This window comes from Vulpes vulpes, chromosome 9 (genome assembly GCF_048418805.1).
Source record: "Vulpes vulpes isolate BD-2025 chromosome 9, VulVul3, whole genome shotgun sequence".
Taxonomy (NCBI): Eukaryota; Metazoa; Chordata; class Mammalia; order Carnivora; family Canidae; genus Vulpes; species Vulpes vulpes.
Window position 1 is genome coordinate 52,222,504 of NC_132788.1, and position 17,715 is coordinate 52,240,218.

The 17,715-nt window shown below is 39.1% G+C and overlaps 1 protein-coding gene across 1 annotated transcript in view; it reads right to left on the bottom strand.

The window, feature by feature from the left end:
* LOC112918548 (phosphatidylinositol 3,4,5-trisphosphate 3-phosphatase TPTE2-like) overlaps nucleotides 1–4,425 on the bottom strand; it is an 83,989-nt gene extending 79,564 nt beyond the window's left edge. Inside the window, exons 1-3 of the mRNA XM_025996599.2 lie at nucleotides 4,367–4,425; nucleotides 1,529–1,579; nucleotides 89–250 (exon numbers count right to left, since the gene is read on the bottom strand). Of these exons, the coding sequence (XP_025852384.1) occupies nucleotides 89–250; nucleotides 1,529–1,579; nucleotides 4,367–4,425 (272 nt within the window). The remainder of the gene's footprint in view (nucleotides 1–88; nucleotides 251–1,528; nucleotides 1,580–4,366) is intronic.
* Nucleotides 4,426–17,715: the final 13,290 nt, after the last annotated feature.

Genomic DNA, 17,715 nt, shown 5'->3' on the forward strand with positions numbered 1-17,715 from the left:
ATTGGGTTGACTTGATAATTACTTTGGGATGCTTCTCATAGCAGTACAAAAGAGCTTTACATGTTTTTAAAAAATGAATCAAACTTACCCTTCTACATATACTCGAAGAAGAACATCCAAGAAAAAAAATAAAGCAATAGCTAAAGAAATTGAACGATATTCCAAAGGAATATGCATTGTTCTCTCAGTGAAAAGTAGATCTGTGATGATGAGGGATAGATCCACAAAGATCAGCAAAATTCCAAATATTCTACAACAAAAAAATTGAATAAAAATAAAGTGGTGTGCACTCCTAAAGTTAGACTAAATTAGGCCAATGATATGATACCAAGATGTCGTTTAGGATTAAATTGTCCACTGGTAGGGAATACTGGGTTGCCTTAGAATCTCAAAAAAAATTATTAAGTTTTCACCAATGGAAGCAGTTGTTAGAGAATTAAAATTCCCACACCACCATTTCACATTATCATGCCCTTTTATAAAAGACAGGTCACACTAATACTCCAAGATAGCACAGGCAACCTGAATTAAAATTACACATCTACACTTGTAAACTCTTAAATCTGAGAATTTCTTTAAGGGGCTTCTACCAACTTATAATAAACAAAATCTCATTCATATTGATAATTTTGACAAATTTAGCAATAAAAACCAAGTGAGAACATGACTAACATAAGCTCTTAAAAGACCACTTTGACCAGTAAGATGTTTTATCAGTGATATTTTCAACATGTATATGATTATATATTAATAGATGTATTTAGCACAGTGCTAGGCACATGAAAAGGAATTAAATTCCATAAATATATATATGATTGAACTCTAAAGTACCTCCTAAGCCTTTCTTTCATATATTCTAAATAGTCTTCATAAACTAATTACACTACTTGTATAATCTATAAAGATAAATCATTAGTTTTCAAAATACTTTTTTATAATTGCAATGCAAATTAAAATCTAAATTTAAAAGGGAGCAAGTATTTTGTGTGACTCTGTATCATAACATGCAATCTTACTGTCATGTGGAGAAGCCTAAATAGAATGATTCCACAATTAAGGAGTACTTCTAGGCAAATAAAGTGTTCAATAAAAACATTTAAAGAATTTTAAAAAGCATGCTTCATTAATTCTACTTTTACAGGTAGGAAAAATATGTTATTATTAGGCTTAGATACCATTTTTTTACAATTCTTTTTTATAGATATATTTTTAAATTTTTCAATTTAAATTCAACTTGCCAACATATAGTGTAACACCCAGTGCTCATCCATCCATCAAGTGCCCTCAATAGTGCCCATCACCCACTCACCCCATCACCCTACCTCTCATCCCCATTTCTTTACAATTCTTAAAGTTAAGCTTAAACCAAAATCTCAAGACAAATTATATTACATTAAATGGGACACAAGGGCTATTTACCAATATACTGACAGTGGAAATGTGTTTTCCCCCCTCCCAGATCCTTTATTATTAAAAATATTAAATATTATGTGTAATTACCTCATTTTTTTAGAGGAGTCTCACATACCTGAACATGAGTGATGATACAAGTGAGTATACCACTCTCTTAATCACGTTGCTGCAAAAAGAAGTAAAAATTAAATTCCTGAGTTTTCAAGTTTACCACAGATTTCTTCTAATATATAATATGAATTTAGTCAATAAAACAGGCCTTTGTAAATATAGTTTGAAAGAAAGTTCTTCAGAGGTTACACAACAAAATGTTTTTTAACTAAGATTTTCACTGTTCAGCTTCATGATTTTTAAAAAAACTTTCATATGTCAAATAAATGCAAATAAAACTCTAAACTGTGTTTAGTAACATTTCCCTTGCCTGTAAAGCACCAATCCCAAGTGTATGGTTTTATTAAAGTTGGGATCATCAACTAAAGCAAGATAACATGGAGACAGAAAGGTATGGTAGAAGAGATCAGTGTTCCGTTTCTCCTATTAATGAGCTGTGGGATTCTGTGCAAGTCATCAAACCTTGGCCAAATCTGTTTCCATTGCAGTAAAATAAAGGACTTAAGGGATGGTCGGAGAGTAAATGATACTTTTATGATATTCATCTCTTGAAAAAAGACATCCATGACCACAACACGTAATCATTAATGGGATTAATGGGGCTGCAAGATCACTTTGGAGATAAGGAATCTTAGTAAGATACATTTCAAAGGAGAAACATTGTAGAGACTGTGCTCCTTCCATTAAGAGGAGGAGGAGGACCCTGTCTGATGGGGCCTGCAGTTAGCCTTATTTTACCCTATGGCTGGAGACAAGGTAGCCACTGAGGAGCATATTATTGCCCTGTTGAGGCCTGTAACATAGGACCCAGATTCCACCCAAAGTGGCATTAGCGCCAAAGCAGTGCTCATAATCTGCACCCAAGACTGGACTGGAAAATGGAGAAACAGATGCTGAATAGAACTGAGCATTGCCAAAATTGGCTACAGATGAATGCTATTAGGCTAACTCGAGATATAAGAGCTCCCTGCTCTCTCAAATTCTCCCTCCTCCCCCTGCATCTACCACCTCAGCCTAGGCTTAGAAAGCTGAGGCTAACATGGACACATGACTGATTGGCCAAAAGAGGGGATTGCCCCGAGGTTGCCGTTTTCTTAAAACATGCCCTTTTTGGGGAATGGGGTGACTGGGTGATGGGCACTGAGGGGGGCACTTGACAGGATGAGCACTGGGCATTGTACTATATGTTGGCAAATCAAACTCCAATAAAAAATATACAATAAAACAAAAAACAAGAAACCACATCCTTTTGATCTGACACAGACTGGATCTCCAGGTGGTGAAGAAATGTTATAATAAATCTGAACTTGGTTGACAAAGTGACCATACAGGATCCATGCCTGACAGGATCACGAGGCACAAAGGGGAGGCTTTAACTCTCCTATCCTTTTGAGTGCCTCCCAAAACTACTCCAAGTAAATATATAGCTGAGATATTTTTTAAAGAGTGTGCTAAGCATGTGCACCTTCAAACAATGTGGGTGGAGTTTGCAGGGAAAGAACTGTGACTCAGTAATTCTATATATAGGAGGACTGTTTGTATTTGAAAAGAACAGACAAACACCGTCCAGCATGCCATGACTCAAAGCATAGCAGTCACATGCCTCTCCTAAAAACAATTACTCAAAGAAGTACCAACTGAACAATGAATCAAAATGAAGAACTCAGGGGGATCCCAGGGTGGCGCAGCGGTTTGGCGCCTGCCTTTGGCCCAGGGCGCGATCCTGGAGACCCGGGATCGAATCCCACATCGGGGTCCCGGTGCATGGAGCCTGCTTCTCCCTCTGCCTGTGTCTCTGCCTCTCTCTCTCTCACTGTGTGCCTATCATAAAAAAAAAAAAAAAAAATTTAAAAAAAAAATGAAGAACTCAGGAATAAGGAAGATATCTTATAGAGACAAGGTGTTAAGAAATCATAAAAATTCAGAACTGTCTAAATAACTGTTGTTAATGTAGCGTGTGATAATATAAACAAAGGATTCTAAAAACAAGGATAAATAATATGAAATCCTTCACAATAGAATGGCTTTAATATTGCAGGTTTTCAGGTGGCTTCCGGGAAGATGGTGGAGTAGGAGGATCCTATGCTCATGTTGAGCACACCAAGATAACAACCACATCAGTGTAACTAATGCAGAAAATGACCCAAAGACTGGCAGGAGACATCTTCCACAGTTCATTGTAGAGAGGAGGCTACATTAAAAAGGGTGGGTGGGGGCACCTAGGTTGCTCAGCAGAAGGGTTTCTGTCTTTGGCTCAGGGTATGGTCCTGGTCCAGGGATCAAGTCTTGCATGGGGCTCCCTGTGAGGAGCATGCTTCTCCCTCTGCCTGTGTCTCTACCTCTCTTTCTTTATCTCTCATGAATAAATAAAATCTTTTTAAAAAGTGTAGGTGGGGTGGAGATGTGGTCAGAAATAAAACTCTTGCTGAGACTAACCACAAACAAGAGGGACCCCACAAGCATGGAAGAAGGAGAGGAGTAGACTCTACAGCAGGTACCCCAGACGTGAGGGACCTGCAATATAGGAAGACGAGTCCCATAATATTTGGCTATGAAAACCAGTAGGGCTTAGATTTGGGTTTGCACAGCTAGAAGGGCTTAACTCAGGGCACTTTAAAAATCAGTGGGCTTAGTTCTGGGAGAGTCAGAGGGTAATAGGAAACTGAGTTCCTGCCCTTAAGGAGCCAGAATAACAATCTGACTGAGATAAGCATAGAATCAGCATTTTGAAAAGTACCTGGGGTATAGTGAATATTTATTTACTAATCTTGGAGTATGTGCTCTTTAAGCAGCCTAGATAACCTGGCTCTTGTGGGAACTACTTAGAACACTTTACATTTACCTTGCTAATATCGTGTGCCCTACCCTCATGTTCTCTTGTGGGTCTGCCACGTCCAACATGCCCCACTGAGAGGGCCTCCCCTCAAAGGGACAAGTGCCCTGAGAAGAGGGGAAGATAACTACACACACCAGTTCCACTGCAGTCCCAGTAGCTGAACCATATAACTAACTGGCAGTGCAGAGTGCCCTGTTAACCAATTCATATGCTACCCAAGTAGATAGACTGGAGGCAGGCATCTGAACTACTGGCCCCATCCACCAACAAAAACCTCCCAAGGGACAGCACAGGGAGAGAGACCAACAGTTTGGGGTCACTGCAGTTCTGGTAGAGGGATTGGGGGCAGGTATCTAGGTAGTCTGCAGGCCCCATCCACCAATCAAAGACTCTCAAGGTACAATATGGGGGAAGGGTGCCCTGAGTTCAGTGTGATTGCAGCCTCAGCAAAGGGGTTGAGGGCAGGCATCTTGTCTAACTGCTGATATCATCCAAGTGCAAGTCCACAGCAGTCCCAGACTGACCCCGTAAGAGCAGAGTGACCAAACCATGCCTACAACAGGCAAAGTAGGCCATTGGAGCCAACTGGATTGATGGAAAATGAGGCTCAGCCTACAATAGTAGAATACATGGACTCCACATATGAGAAACCCCTGAAGCACCTGTTTCTGGTAAACAGGCACCACAGAACCTCTTCTTCATAAGACCACTAATTTCTTTTTTTTTTTTTAAAGATTTTATTTATTTATTTATGATAGACACACACAGAGAGAGAGAGAGAGAGGCAGAGACACAGGCAGAGGGAGAAGCAGGCTCCATGCACCGGGAGCCCGACGTGGGAGTCGATCCCGGGTCTCCAGGATCGCGCCCTGGGCCAAAGGCAGGCGTCAAACCGCTGCGCCACCCAGGGATCCCAAGACCACTAATTTCAAAGTCAAGAGATATAACTGATTTTCCTAATACATAGGAACAAACACAGAGAGCTAGATAAAGTGATGAAACAGAGGAATAAGTCCTAAATAAAAGGACAGGACCAACTACAGCAAAAAAGTTAAGATGAAACAGAGATAAGCCATATGCCTGATAAAAAACTCAAAGTAAAGATCAAAGAGATACTTATTGGACTTAAAAAAAGAGTGGAGAACCTCAGGGAACCCTTCAAAAAAGAGCTATAAAATATAAAAAAAGAACCAATCAGAGGTAAAGAACTAAATAACTGAAATTTAAAATATGCTAGAGGGAATAAATGGTAGATTAGAGGAGGCAGAAGAATCAATCAGCAAGTTGGAAGATAGAGTAACAGGAAGCAATCGAGCTGAACAACACAAAAGAATAAAAAATGTGAATAGGTAAAGGGAATTTAGCAAAATCATCAAGCATAATAACATTCCCATTATAGAGATCCCAAAAGGAAAAGAGTATAAAAAAGAGCAGAAAATTTATTTGAAGAAGTAATAGCTGAAAAATTCTCAAAAATCTCAAATCTCAAAAATTCTCAAATGTCTGATGGAAACAGACATTCAGATCCAGAAGGCACAGGGAGCCTCCAATAAAATCAATATGTAGAGGTCCACATCAAGTCACATAACAATTAAAATGGCAAAATTAGTGATAAAGAGATTTTTTTTAAGCAGCAAGAGAAAATAAAGTAGTTATATAAAGGGGAAATCCCAAAAGGCTATCATCTGACTTTTCAGCAGAAACTTTGCAGGCCAGAAGAAAGTGGCATAATATATTGAAAGTGCTGAAAGGAAAAAACCTGCACTCAAGAATATTCTACTCAGCAAGAATGTCATTTAGAATAGGAGAGATGAAGAGTTTCCCAGACAAAAGTGAAAGTAGTTCATTACTACTAAACCAGTCTTACAAGAAATGTTAAATGAAATTCTGTGAAAAGAAAAGGTGATTATCAAGAGTAAGAAAATAATGAAAAAATTTTCATATGTAAATACACACATAGTAAGTAGTAAATTAATACTTATAAATATAAAGCCAGTATGGAGGTTAAAGCAAAAAGCAGTAAAATCAATTATATCTATAAAAACCGGTCAAAGGATTCCCAAAGTAAAAGGATGTAAAGTATGACATCACAAACATAAATCCTGAGGGGGTGTGTAAAAATTTAGTGTCTTTAGAAAGGGTTCATTCAAACTTAAGCACCCATCAGTTTAATATAGACTGCTATATGTATAAGATGTTATACATGAACCTAATAATAATCAAAAATCAAAAACCTATAATAGATTATGCAAAAATAAAAATGAATCCAAGCATATCACTAAATGAACCATCAAATCACAAGGGAAGAGAACAAGAGAAGAACTATAAAAACAACTGTAAAATAAGTTTAAAAATGGCAGTAAGTACATAACTATTAATAATAACTTAGAATGTAAGTGGACTAAATGCTCCAATAAAAAGACACAGAGTGACTAAATGCATATGAACAAGACCTATCTATAAATGCTGCCTACAAGAGACTCATTTCAGACCTAAACATATGCAGATTGAAAGTGAGGGGATAGAAAAACATTTGCCATGCAAATGGAGGAAAAGGCTGGGAAAGCAATACTTATATAAAAAAAAACAGACTTGAAACAAAGACTGTAACAAAAGACAGAGACATAATCATAAAGAAGGAACAAACCAACAAGACATAATTGTATGCACCCAAATATAACAAATTATGCACTCAACCTGGGAGCACCTAAATCCATAAAACAACTATTAACAGTCATAAAGGAAGAAATTGAGAGTAATAGCATAATAGTAGGGGACTTTAACACCCTGCTTACATCAATGGATAGATAATACAGACAGAAAATTAACAAGGAAACAGTGGTTTTTTGACTGATACATTGGACCAAATGGACCTAACACATATTCAGAACATTCCATGCTAGAGCAGCAGCATACATACTCTTTTTTTTAAATAATAAATTTATTTTTTATTGGTGTTCAATTTGCCAACATACAGAATAACACCCAGTGCTCATCCCGTCAAGTGCCCCCCTCAGTGCCCATCACCCATTCACCCCCACCCCCCACCCTTCCACCACCCCTAGTTCATTTCCCAGAGTTAGGAGTCTTTATGTTCTGTCTCCATTTCTGATATTTCCCACACACTTCTTCTCCCTTCCCTTCTATTCCCTTTCACTATTATTTATATTCCCCAAATGAATGAGAACATATAATGTTTGTCCTTCTCTGATTGACTTACTTCACTCAGCATAATACCCTCCAGAGTACACATAGGATATTCTCCAGAATAGACCATATGTTAGGCCAGAAATGAAGTCTTAACAAATTCAAAAAGATTGAAATCATATCATGCATCTTTTCCAACCACAATGGTATGAAATTATAAACCAATCACCAAAAAAAATCTAGAAAGAACACAAATAACTAACATGCTATCAAACAATGAGTCAACTAAGAAATCAAAGAGCAATAAAAAATACATAGAGACAAATGAAAATGAAAACACAATGGTCCAAAACCTTTGGGATGCAGCAAAAACTCTTCTAGGAGGAAAGGTTATAGTGATATAGGCCTACCTCAATTAGCAAGAAATATCTTAAATGAACAATATAACCTTATACCTAAAGGAACTAGAAAAAGGACAAAACCCAAAGCCAGAGAAAGAAGAAAATAATAAAGATTAAAGCAGAAATAAGTGAAACGGAGACTGAAAAACAATAGAACAGATCAATGAAACCAGGAGCTGGTTCTTTGAAAGGATCAACGAAATTGATAAACCTTTAGCCAGTCTCAAAGTGAGAGGGAGAGAGAGAGAGAGAGAATCGGAGAGAGCACTCACAAACAAGAGAGTGCACATAAGAGTGAGTGCACATAAACAAATAAATTCAGAAATGAAGGAGGGGAGATAATAACCAACACCACAAACATACAAAGGATTATAAGAGAATATAATGGGAACAAACTGAACAACTTAAGAGAAATTGATAAATCCTAGAAACATAGAACCTCCCAAAACTGAATCAGGAAAACAGAAAATTTGAACAGACCAATTACTAGCATGTAATTGACTCAGTAATTGAAAATACTCCTGATAAACAAAAGTCTAGGAACAGATGGATTCACAGGTAAATTCTATTAAACATTTAAAGAAGAATTAATACATATTCTTCTCATACTATTCCAAAAATAGAAGAAGAAGTAAAGCTTCCAAATTCATTCTATGAGGCAGGCATTACCCTGATACCAAAACCAGATAGACACTACAAATAAAGAATTACAGGCCAGTATCTCTGATGAACATAGATGTAAAAATCTTCAAATAAATGTTAATAAACCAGATACAACAATAAATTTAAAATTTATTCATCAAAATCCAAGTGGGATTTATTCCAGGGATGCAAGAGTGGTTCAATATTTGCAAGTCAATCAATATGATACAACACATCAACCAGAGAAAGGATAGCATATATGGTCATTTCAATCGATGCAGAAAAGGCTCTTGACAAAGTACAGAATCCATTTATGATAAAAACTCAACAAAGGAGTTTTAGAGGGAACATACCCTTATAATAGAGGTCATATATGACCAACCTACAACTAACATCATACTCAATGGTGAAAGACTGGGGGACTTTCCCCTAAGGTCAGGAACAAGACAAGGATGTCCATTCTCACTGCTTTTATTTAACATAGTGCTGAAAGTCCTAGCCACAGAAATCAGACAAGAAAAAGAAATAAAAGGCATCTAAACTGGTAAAGAGAGGAGATCCCTGGGTGGCTCAGTGATTTAGAGCCCGGCCTTCAGCCCAGGGCGTGATCCTGGAGTCCCGGGATCGAGTCCCACATCAGGCTCCCTGTGTGGAGACTGCTTCTCCTTCTGCCTGTTTCTGCCTGTGTGAGTGAGTGTGTGTGTGTGTGTGTGTGTGTGTGTGTGTGTATGTGTATCTCATGAATAAATAAATAAAATCTTAAAAAAATAAACTGGTAAAGAGGAAGTAAAGAGTCTCTATTTGCAGATGACCTAATACTATATATAGAAAACCCTAAAGACTATACCAAAAACTACTAAAACTGATAAATGAAATCAGTAAAGTCCCAGAATCCCAAATTAACATACAGAAGTCTGTTGCCCTTCTATACATTAATAAAGAAGTAGCAGAAAGAAAAATTAAGAAAACAATCCCATTTACAATTACACCAAAAAGACCTAGGAATAAACTTAACCAAGGAAATGGGAGAAATGTACTCTGAAAACTACAAAACACTGATGAAAGAAGTTGAATATGACAAATGAAAAGATGTTCCACGCTCATGGATTGGGAAGACAAATATTGTTAAAATAGCCATACTACACAAAACAATCTAAACATTTAATGCAAGCCCTATCAAAACACCAAAAGCATTTTTCATGGAAAAAGGAATCCTAAAAATGTATGGAACCACAAGAGAACTCAAATAGCCTAAGCAGTCTTGACAAAGAACAACAAAGTATTACAATCCCAGATTTCAAGATACACTACAAAGTTATAGTAATCACAACAACATAATGCTGGCAAAAAAAAAAAAAAAAAAAACAGACACATAGACAAATGGAAGAGAATAGAGGGCCTAGAAACAAACTCAGGCTTTTATGGACAATTAATCTATGGCAAAGAGGACAGAATATACAATAGGGAAAAGATTGTCTGTTTAACAAACGGCATTGGGAAAACTGGTCAGCTACATGCAAAGGAATGAAACCAGATCACTTTCTTAAACCATACACACAAATAAACTTACAATACATTAGAGACCTAAATGTGAGATTTCAAACCATATAATTCATAGAAGAAGATATAGGCAGTAATTTCTTTGACACCAACTGTAGCAGCATTTTTCTAAGTATATCTCCTAAGGTGAGGGAAGCAAAAACAAAATTAAATTATTGGGATTATATCAAAGTAAAAAGCTTCTTCACAGTGAAGGAAACAACCAAATGAAAAGACAACTTATTGAATGTGACAGGATGTTTGCAAATGACACATTGATAAAGAGTTATCCAAGATATGTAAAGAAATTATACAACTCAACACCAAAACCTCCAAATAATCCAATTTAAAAATGAGCAAAAGACATGAATAGACATTTCTCTAAAGAAGACATACAGATGGCCAACATGAAAAGATATTCAACATCAACTCACTATTAGGAAAATTCAAATCAAAACCACAATGACATATCTTCTCATGCCTGTCAAAACTGCTAAAATAAAAAAAAAAAAAAAAACAAGAAACAACAGGTGTTGGTGAGGAAGGGTGTGGGTGGCAGTACCAACAGGTGTAGTCACTGTGGTAATTCCACAGCTGGGTATGTACTCCAAAAATATGAAAACATGAATCCAAAGGATATATGCACTGATATGCTTATTGCATTATTTGCAATAGCCAAATTATGAAAGCAGCTCAAGGGTCAATTGATAGACAAATGGCTAAAGAAGAGGTGGTATATATGTATACCTGAAATGCAATATTGAATTTTAGAACAAATGTGGGTTACTTACCATGCCTTACAGCAAGTATAAGACATGACTAAAAGGATCCCAGTGACCATTTACACTCAGTATCCTATAGTAGGATGGCTAAAGGATACATTTCAAGAGCCCAAGTCAGTCATTGCCTAAATCCAGACTATAGCCAAGTGCATGCTTATTTGCAACCACAGAGTGCTTGACAAACAGCCCTCTTAGTGTGGAGCAGCACTCCATTCTTGGCCTGTCACCTCTGAAAGACAGCCACTAACTGAGGCAGCAGAGCTACCATAGCTGCCATTCTTTATGTAGGAAGGACATGGATCAATCCCTGAGCATGACTGTACAATGAAGACACAACAAAGGATGACCCCTGCACCTGGACAGCCATTGCCAAACAACCCTCAACTGAAAGTATCTATAGACTCTGGAATTGGACACAGTAGTCAATGGGCCAAACTGCAAGTACCATAGATGGTATAGCTTCATGAGCCTGATTCCATTGTTCTATGCAGATATCTGGAAATCTATAAGGGACCAACTATATGACTTCTTCAGTGGGAGGCACAGGACTAGATGGTGGCAGGCCATCCACTCTGGGGAAACAACATGTGGAACTCCAGTGCATACAAGATATGAACACTATTGTTTACCATATAGATGCGCACACTGCACACACCCCACCTGGTAATCAACAGGCTGATGAATAGGGCCACATTTCCCTCCTATAAGATATGCCAACAGAAGATAATGTCGCTTAGCTATACAACAAATACAACATATACAACAAAGTTAAGGACAGCATACTCTGTGGGAAATTGCTAAGAACTGGGGGTTGCCACTGTATTACAGAGATATTGTAATCATCTTCCAGTAGTGCCCAATCTGTGCCCAGAGTGATCATGCCCTTTGTCAAGAGACACTAGATAGATGGAGGGGGGCATAGCCACCAAATTCAGAGATGGCAGATTGACTATATTGGTCCCCTTCCCCTCTTTGATGGCTATCATTATGCTTTGACATGTGTGACATTTATTCAGGACTCCTGCAAGCCAACCCCAGCAAGCATGCTACACAGAAGCCACCATCTGTGGCCTGGAACAGCTGTGTGCTGCATATAAGGTGCCCAGTGTCACTGACAGCAACCAAGACTCCCACTTCACAGGATATATACTGCAAGTGTGGGCCAAAGCTCAAGACATCCATTGGCATTTCCAACCACCATACAATCCCACTTCAGCTCAGTTGATAGGATGCACGAGTGGACTGTTCAAACAACTGGACAAGAAACTCAATCACTGGCCTTTTGGACATATCACCTGTCAACAGCTATATGGACATTAAATAAATATGCACATTCCAGTTGACTCAGTGCCTATACTCTATTCACTTAAGGACTGATACCCTTAGAATACAAGTAGACAGCATGCAAGAAGGATGCTCTTTGCTGCAGGTAGGGACACAGGTTACCTTTTACTGCTCTTGCCACAAGATCCATCTATAGGGGAACATGTAACTAAGTGGCCCTGGAAATGGCAAACAAGTTCACAGTATTTAAGGTTTTCAGTCTTGTAGGATAGGGATAGGACAGGCCCTAACCATCATCCCATTTCTTCACCCTACTTCACTGAAAACAATGAAGATCCATAACCCTAGGCCTCTTATAGAAAGGGATACTATCATAATTGCCCTATGGAGCATTGTTATATCCTCACAATCCCTTTCAGGTTTGTCCCACCATGTAGCAGAAAGGGAAGAAATGATTTGGTACTGTAAATCTGGAGCTAAACTGTAGTGAGGGGTAAGGTTATCTCAGACAACCACCACTCCTGCATTCTATTAGACAATAGGGACTTGCCTTTTTTAGTGTCTACTCAACATCTTATTTTTTGCCCTTAGATTCTGCATAGGAAATCTATTTACCAAATGAGCTCTGACCACAATTCCTATATAGACTAAGACCAACTGTTGGGTGTGTAGTGAACTCCTCCTATCAGTGACCATGGGTCTCCTCTGAGGAATCCAAGCTGCTATCCACTTAAGAATGCTTCTACACTAAAAAAAAAGGAATATATATATATTTTTAATAAATTAGTTTTTATTGGTGTTCAATTTACCAATATACAGAATAACACCCAGTGCTCATCCTGTCAAGTGTCCCCCTCAGTGTCCATCACCCATTGCCCCCCCACCCCCGCCCTCCTCCCCTTCCACCACCCCTAGTTCGTTTCCCAGAGTTAGGAGTCTTTATGTTCTGTCTCCCTTCCTGATATTTCCCACACATTTCTTCTCCCTTCCTTTATAAAAAGGAATATTTCTATGCTTGATGTAACGCTTTCAATTTTTTTTTTTTTATTTATGATAGTCACAGAGAGAGAGAGAGAGAGAGGCAGAGACACAGGCAGAGGGAGAAGCAGGCCCCATGCACCGGGAGCCCGATGTGGGATTCGATCCCGGGTCTCCAGGATCGCGCCCTGGGCCAAAGGCAGGCGCCAAACCGCTGCGCCACCCAGGGATCCCGATGTAACGCTTTCAATCCCCTACCTGGACTGGCCCATATTCACTGGGTAGCTAGGCTCTCTGCCCAGGAAGACACAAAGAGCAAATTTTTCCAATTGATATTGGAACAGATAAATAAGACTCTGCCAATAGAATATACCATTTGGGATGGCTTGGAGTGATTAAATGCAACCCAGGTACAAACTATGGGAGTGGCCTCATAGAGAAGCACAATAGGACCACAATGCTACAGGTCAGAATGTAGGAAGGATAACCACACAACAATGCAATTACACTGTACTCATCACTGCTGAAACCTGGCTTTGGAGACAACAAACATCCATTCCTGTGGATACCTTCCCCTCTCTGTGGGGTGGAGCTGGACATATGGTACCCATGGCTGGCCCTACTTACCCTATACCTAAACTAGGTGTATTTGGGGGTGCCCCTACCTGCCAGGCTGTATATTTACCCACTTATAAGAGAAGCTTACCAACTGGGAAGTGGTCAGGACCTGACCTAGAACCAATAGAACATCTTGGTGATTCCAACCCCTGTCCACTCTCTACCCTTCTGTGGCCCACCACTGACATAGAATGGCAGGTATAGGCTTTAACCAGACACATGACTACTACCTTTAATTCCACCCATAAGGCAACCACCCTCCTTACTGGAGGGAGTTTCCAAATGGGACAAGTAGATCTGCAGAGTAGAATGGCTGCTGACATGTGCTGTCATCAAGACAGAGTGCTGTATGTATGTACCTGATTATTCTCACATTTCCCAAGTCATGACTAGTTTAATTGAACATATTAAAGCTACTGATTCCCTGGCTACTGACCTTGTTAGTGCTTGGTTAAATCATTTGCTTTGTTCCTGGCAGAATGTTTTTTTTACAGTTTCTTAGTTATTTGTGTTCTCCTATCATTTGAATGCTGTGGCTTATACTGTTGCTGTGGGATTTGGTTGCAGTGCACCTTGGCATATCTGGCTCCAGGGACATCATGGAAGAGGGGGATGTAAAGAATGTGCAGGCCATTCAAAGTGTGCTGGGATGCAGGGTACATGCTGGATAGCCAGATCATGCAAGCATATCCAAAATGCCCCTGTTAAGCACTATCTGGAGAATGTAGAGATCCTGTCTTCTCTCTATATTCCCATCAAGCAGAATGTACAGAAAAACACTGTTCAGTGTTCAAGCTCAGGGGCTCTGTGGGCATCTGTCTTCTAATTAAGTGTCTCCAGGTGGCAGGCCTTGATCTCCTTGGAAATACTGTCCATGCAAGGTGGGGAAAGGCCACTGATAGTTGGTAGAGTAAATTGCTATGATATAAAAACTTGCTGTACATAGCTCCCAGAAGTGGATGCTTTGTACAGTTGGGTACTCATGGATTCCCTATACTTAAGTTCTCCCAATTTCAATTTCTGTTTCTGGGTCTTTTCTTTGGCCTCACTAGACCATCATCCCTTCTAGACTAAGTCTGCTGGGGTGTGGCTGCACATTAGCTAGTTTCTTTCTTTCTTTCTTTCTTTCTTTCTTTCTTTCTTTCTTTCTTTCTTTCTTTCTCTCTTTCTTTTTTAAAAGATTTTATTTATTCACGAGAGACACAGAGAGAAAGGTAGAGGTGCAGGCAGAGGAAGAAGCAGGCTCCATGCAGGGAGCCGGACGCAGGACTCGATCCCGGGTCTCCAGGATCATACCCCGGGCCAAAGGCAGGCGCTAAACTGCTGAGCCACCCAGGCTGCCCTAGCTAGTTTCATCCAATGTTTGGCCTGGTCACCGACAAGCATGTGGACAAACTGATAGAAATCTGAGAAACCAGGGTGGAAGTTTGAATAATTACACTAAATTCTTCAGTAAACTTACGGAGGTATTAATCACTTTAAGAAACTCTTTTAGGAATGCCTGGGTGGCTCAGTGGTTGAGCATCTGCCTTTGGACTCTGGGATCGAGTCCCACATGGGGCTCCCTGCATGGAGCCCACTTCTCCCTCTGCCTATGTCTCTGCCTCTCTTTCTCTCTCTCTCTGCTCTCATGAATAAATAAAATCTTTTTTTTTTTTTAAAGAAACTCTTTTAACTATGGTTCTCAATTTGGTCTCAGTCCAGGGAATGTGGGAAACTTGAGGTTTATTTAGGTACTCACAAGACTTAACTGTAAAGAGGCAGGTTTTAATGGTTTCAGGAGAGGAGGAGTAGGGACAGAGGGGAAAAGGCAAGTTCTGTAGAGCAGGGAGGACTGGGCACAAGGTGGCTTCGAGGCATCTGCAGCAGGGGAGTCGGGCAGGGAGAGGCCTCAGAAGCCATTTTGACTCCTTTCAATTGTTTGTTTGCTTCAATTAATTTAGAAACAGTATTTTACAAAGAAGCAAACAGAATCCTGAAAATATCTGGAAGCCTCGAAGTACCATTTAAAAGAGGTATCCCATTCAGTTTTTTATTTGTTTGTATTAGAGCCATGGCTTTCTAACTTAATTTTGAGTAAAAAAATTTGGGGAGATTGAAATTTCTTATAAGACCATTGAAGTTCTAAATTATTTTTTGGTTAGGTCAGTCCACATAATTATAAATGCACATTTGAAGGAACCATAGTTTTAAAACATAAAACCCACAGAGTCCCGGTGGTGGTGGTGGTGGAGGGGGGAGGCAACCCTCAGAGCATTTTGATGACTGAAATCCCATTTCTTAGAATTTTTTTTTCTTTAGAATAAAGAGAAAAATCCCTCAACAGCATTTTCAATAGGAGCAGCCTGGTTCTAGAAGGAATCAGACCAAAAACCAGCAAACTTCCAATAGGAAAAATGTGGTTCTGAAAAGGAGTCAGACCAAAGGCTAGCACAGTTTAATAGGAACAGTCTGATTCCAAACAGGAGTCAGACTAAAGGCTAGTGTAGTTCCAATAGGCAGTTCTAGATGGAATGGTCCAATCCCCAAAGGGGGTCAGACCAACAGTTCAAACTGGCACAATTCCAACAGGAACAGTCTGGTTCTGAAAAAGAGTTGGACCAAAGGTCAAATGAGTACTCTCAAATTAAAAAAAAAAAAAAAAAAAAGCAAAAAAACCCAAGACCTTAAAACAGGTCCTGAATAAAGTCTGAAGAGCTTGAACATAAAGTGCGGAGTCAAAATCCAGGAGAAAACTTACCCTCAAACTCCAGGGTGGGCGAGAAAGCAGTGAGTACAACTAGCTCTGTGGGTACCAGCACCTGTTTGCTCACTAGCCTCAGAGCTGTTGAAGGTTTTCTCTGGATTCCATTTCTGATCACCAAGTAATGTTAACCTTAAACATAAAACTGCCATCAGGGAAATACAAATCAAAACCACAATGAGATACCACCTCACACCAGTCACAATGGCTAAAATTAACAACCCAGGAAACAAAAGATGTTGGCAAGGATGTAGAGAAAGGGAAACTCTCTTACACTGTTGGTGGGAATGCAAACTGGTGAAACCACTCTAGAAAACAGTATGGAGGGTCCTCAAAAAGTTAAAAATAGAGCTACACTATGACCCAGCAATTGCATTACTAAGTATTTATCCAAAGGATTACAAATACAGTGATTCGAAGGAACACATGCATCTCAATGTTTATAGCAGCAATGTCCACAATAGCCAAACTATGGAAAGACCCCGATGTCCATTGACAGATGAATGGATAAAGAAGAAGTGGTATATATGAACAATGGAATATTACTTAGCCATCAAAAAGAATGAAAACTTGCCATTTGCAACAACATGGTAGAACAAGAAGATATTACACTAAGTGAAATAAGTCAGTCAGAGAAAGCCAACTATCATATGATTTCACTCATATGTGGAATTTAAGAAACAAAACAGACAAGCATAGGGGAAGAGAAAGAAAAATAAGATGAAAACAGAGAGACAGACAAACCATAAGAGACATAAGAGACTCTTAACTATAGGAAACAAATTGAAGGTTGCTGGAGGGGAGGTGTGTAAGGGGATGGATAACTGGGTGATGGGCATTAAGGAGGGCACTTGATGTAATGAGCACTGGGTGTTATATGCAACTGATTAATTACTGACCTCTCCCTTTGAAACTAATAAATACACTGCATGTTAATTAAATTGAATGTATATTTTAAATATTTTTAAAAACACTGACAGTTATTTTCGCAGCAAAAAATGTGTTCATTTGGGAATAGCAGAGAATTGCAATCTGGGACAAGCAAGCTATGGCAAAACCATGAAGAAGAGAAAAACTATTTTATAGAGGAAAGTGGAAAGTTGGAAGGGTCTGTCATAAACTAAAAGTACACTGGAGTAAACTGGGAGGTTGAAGTATAAGTGGCTCTTCATTGACTAAGTTGTGAGTTGTCTCATTGGCTGAGCTGTTACTAGGGGAGGA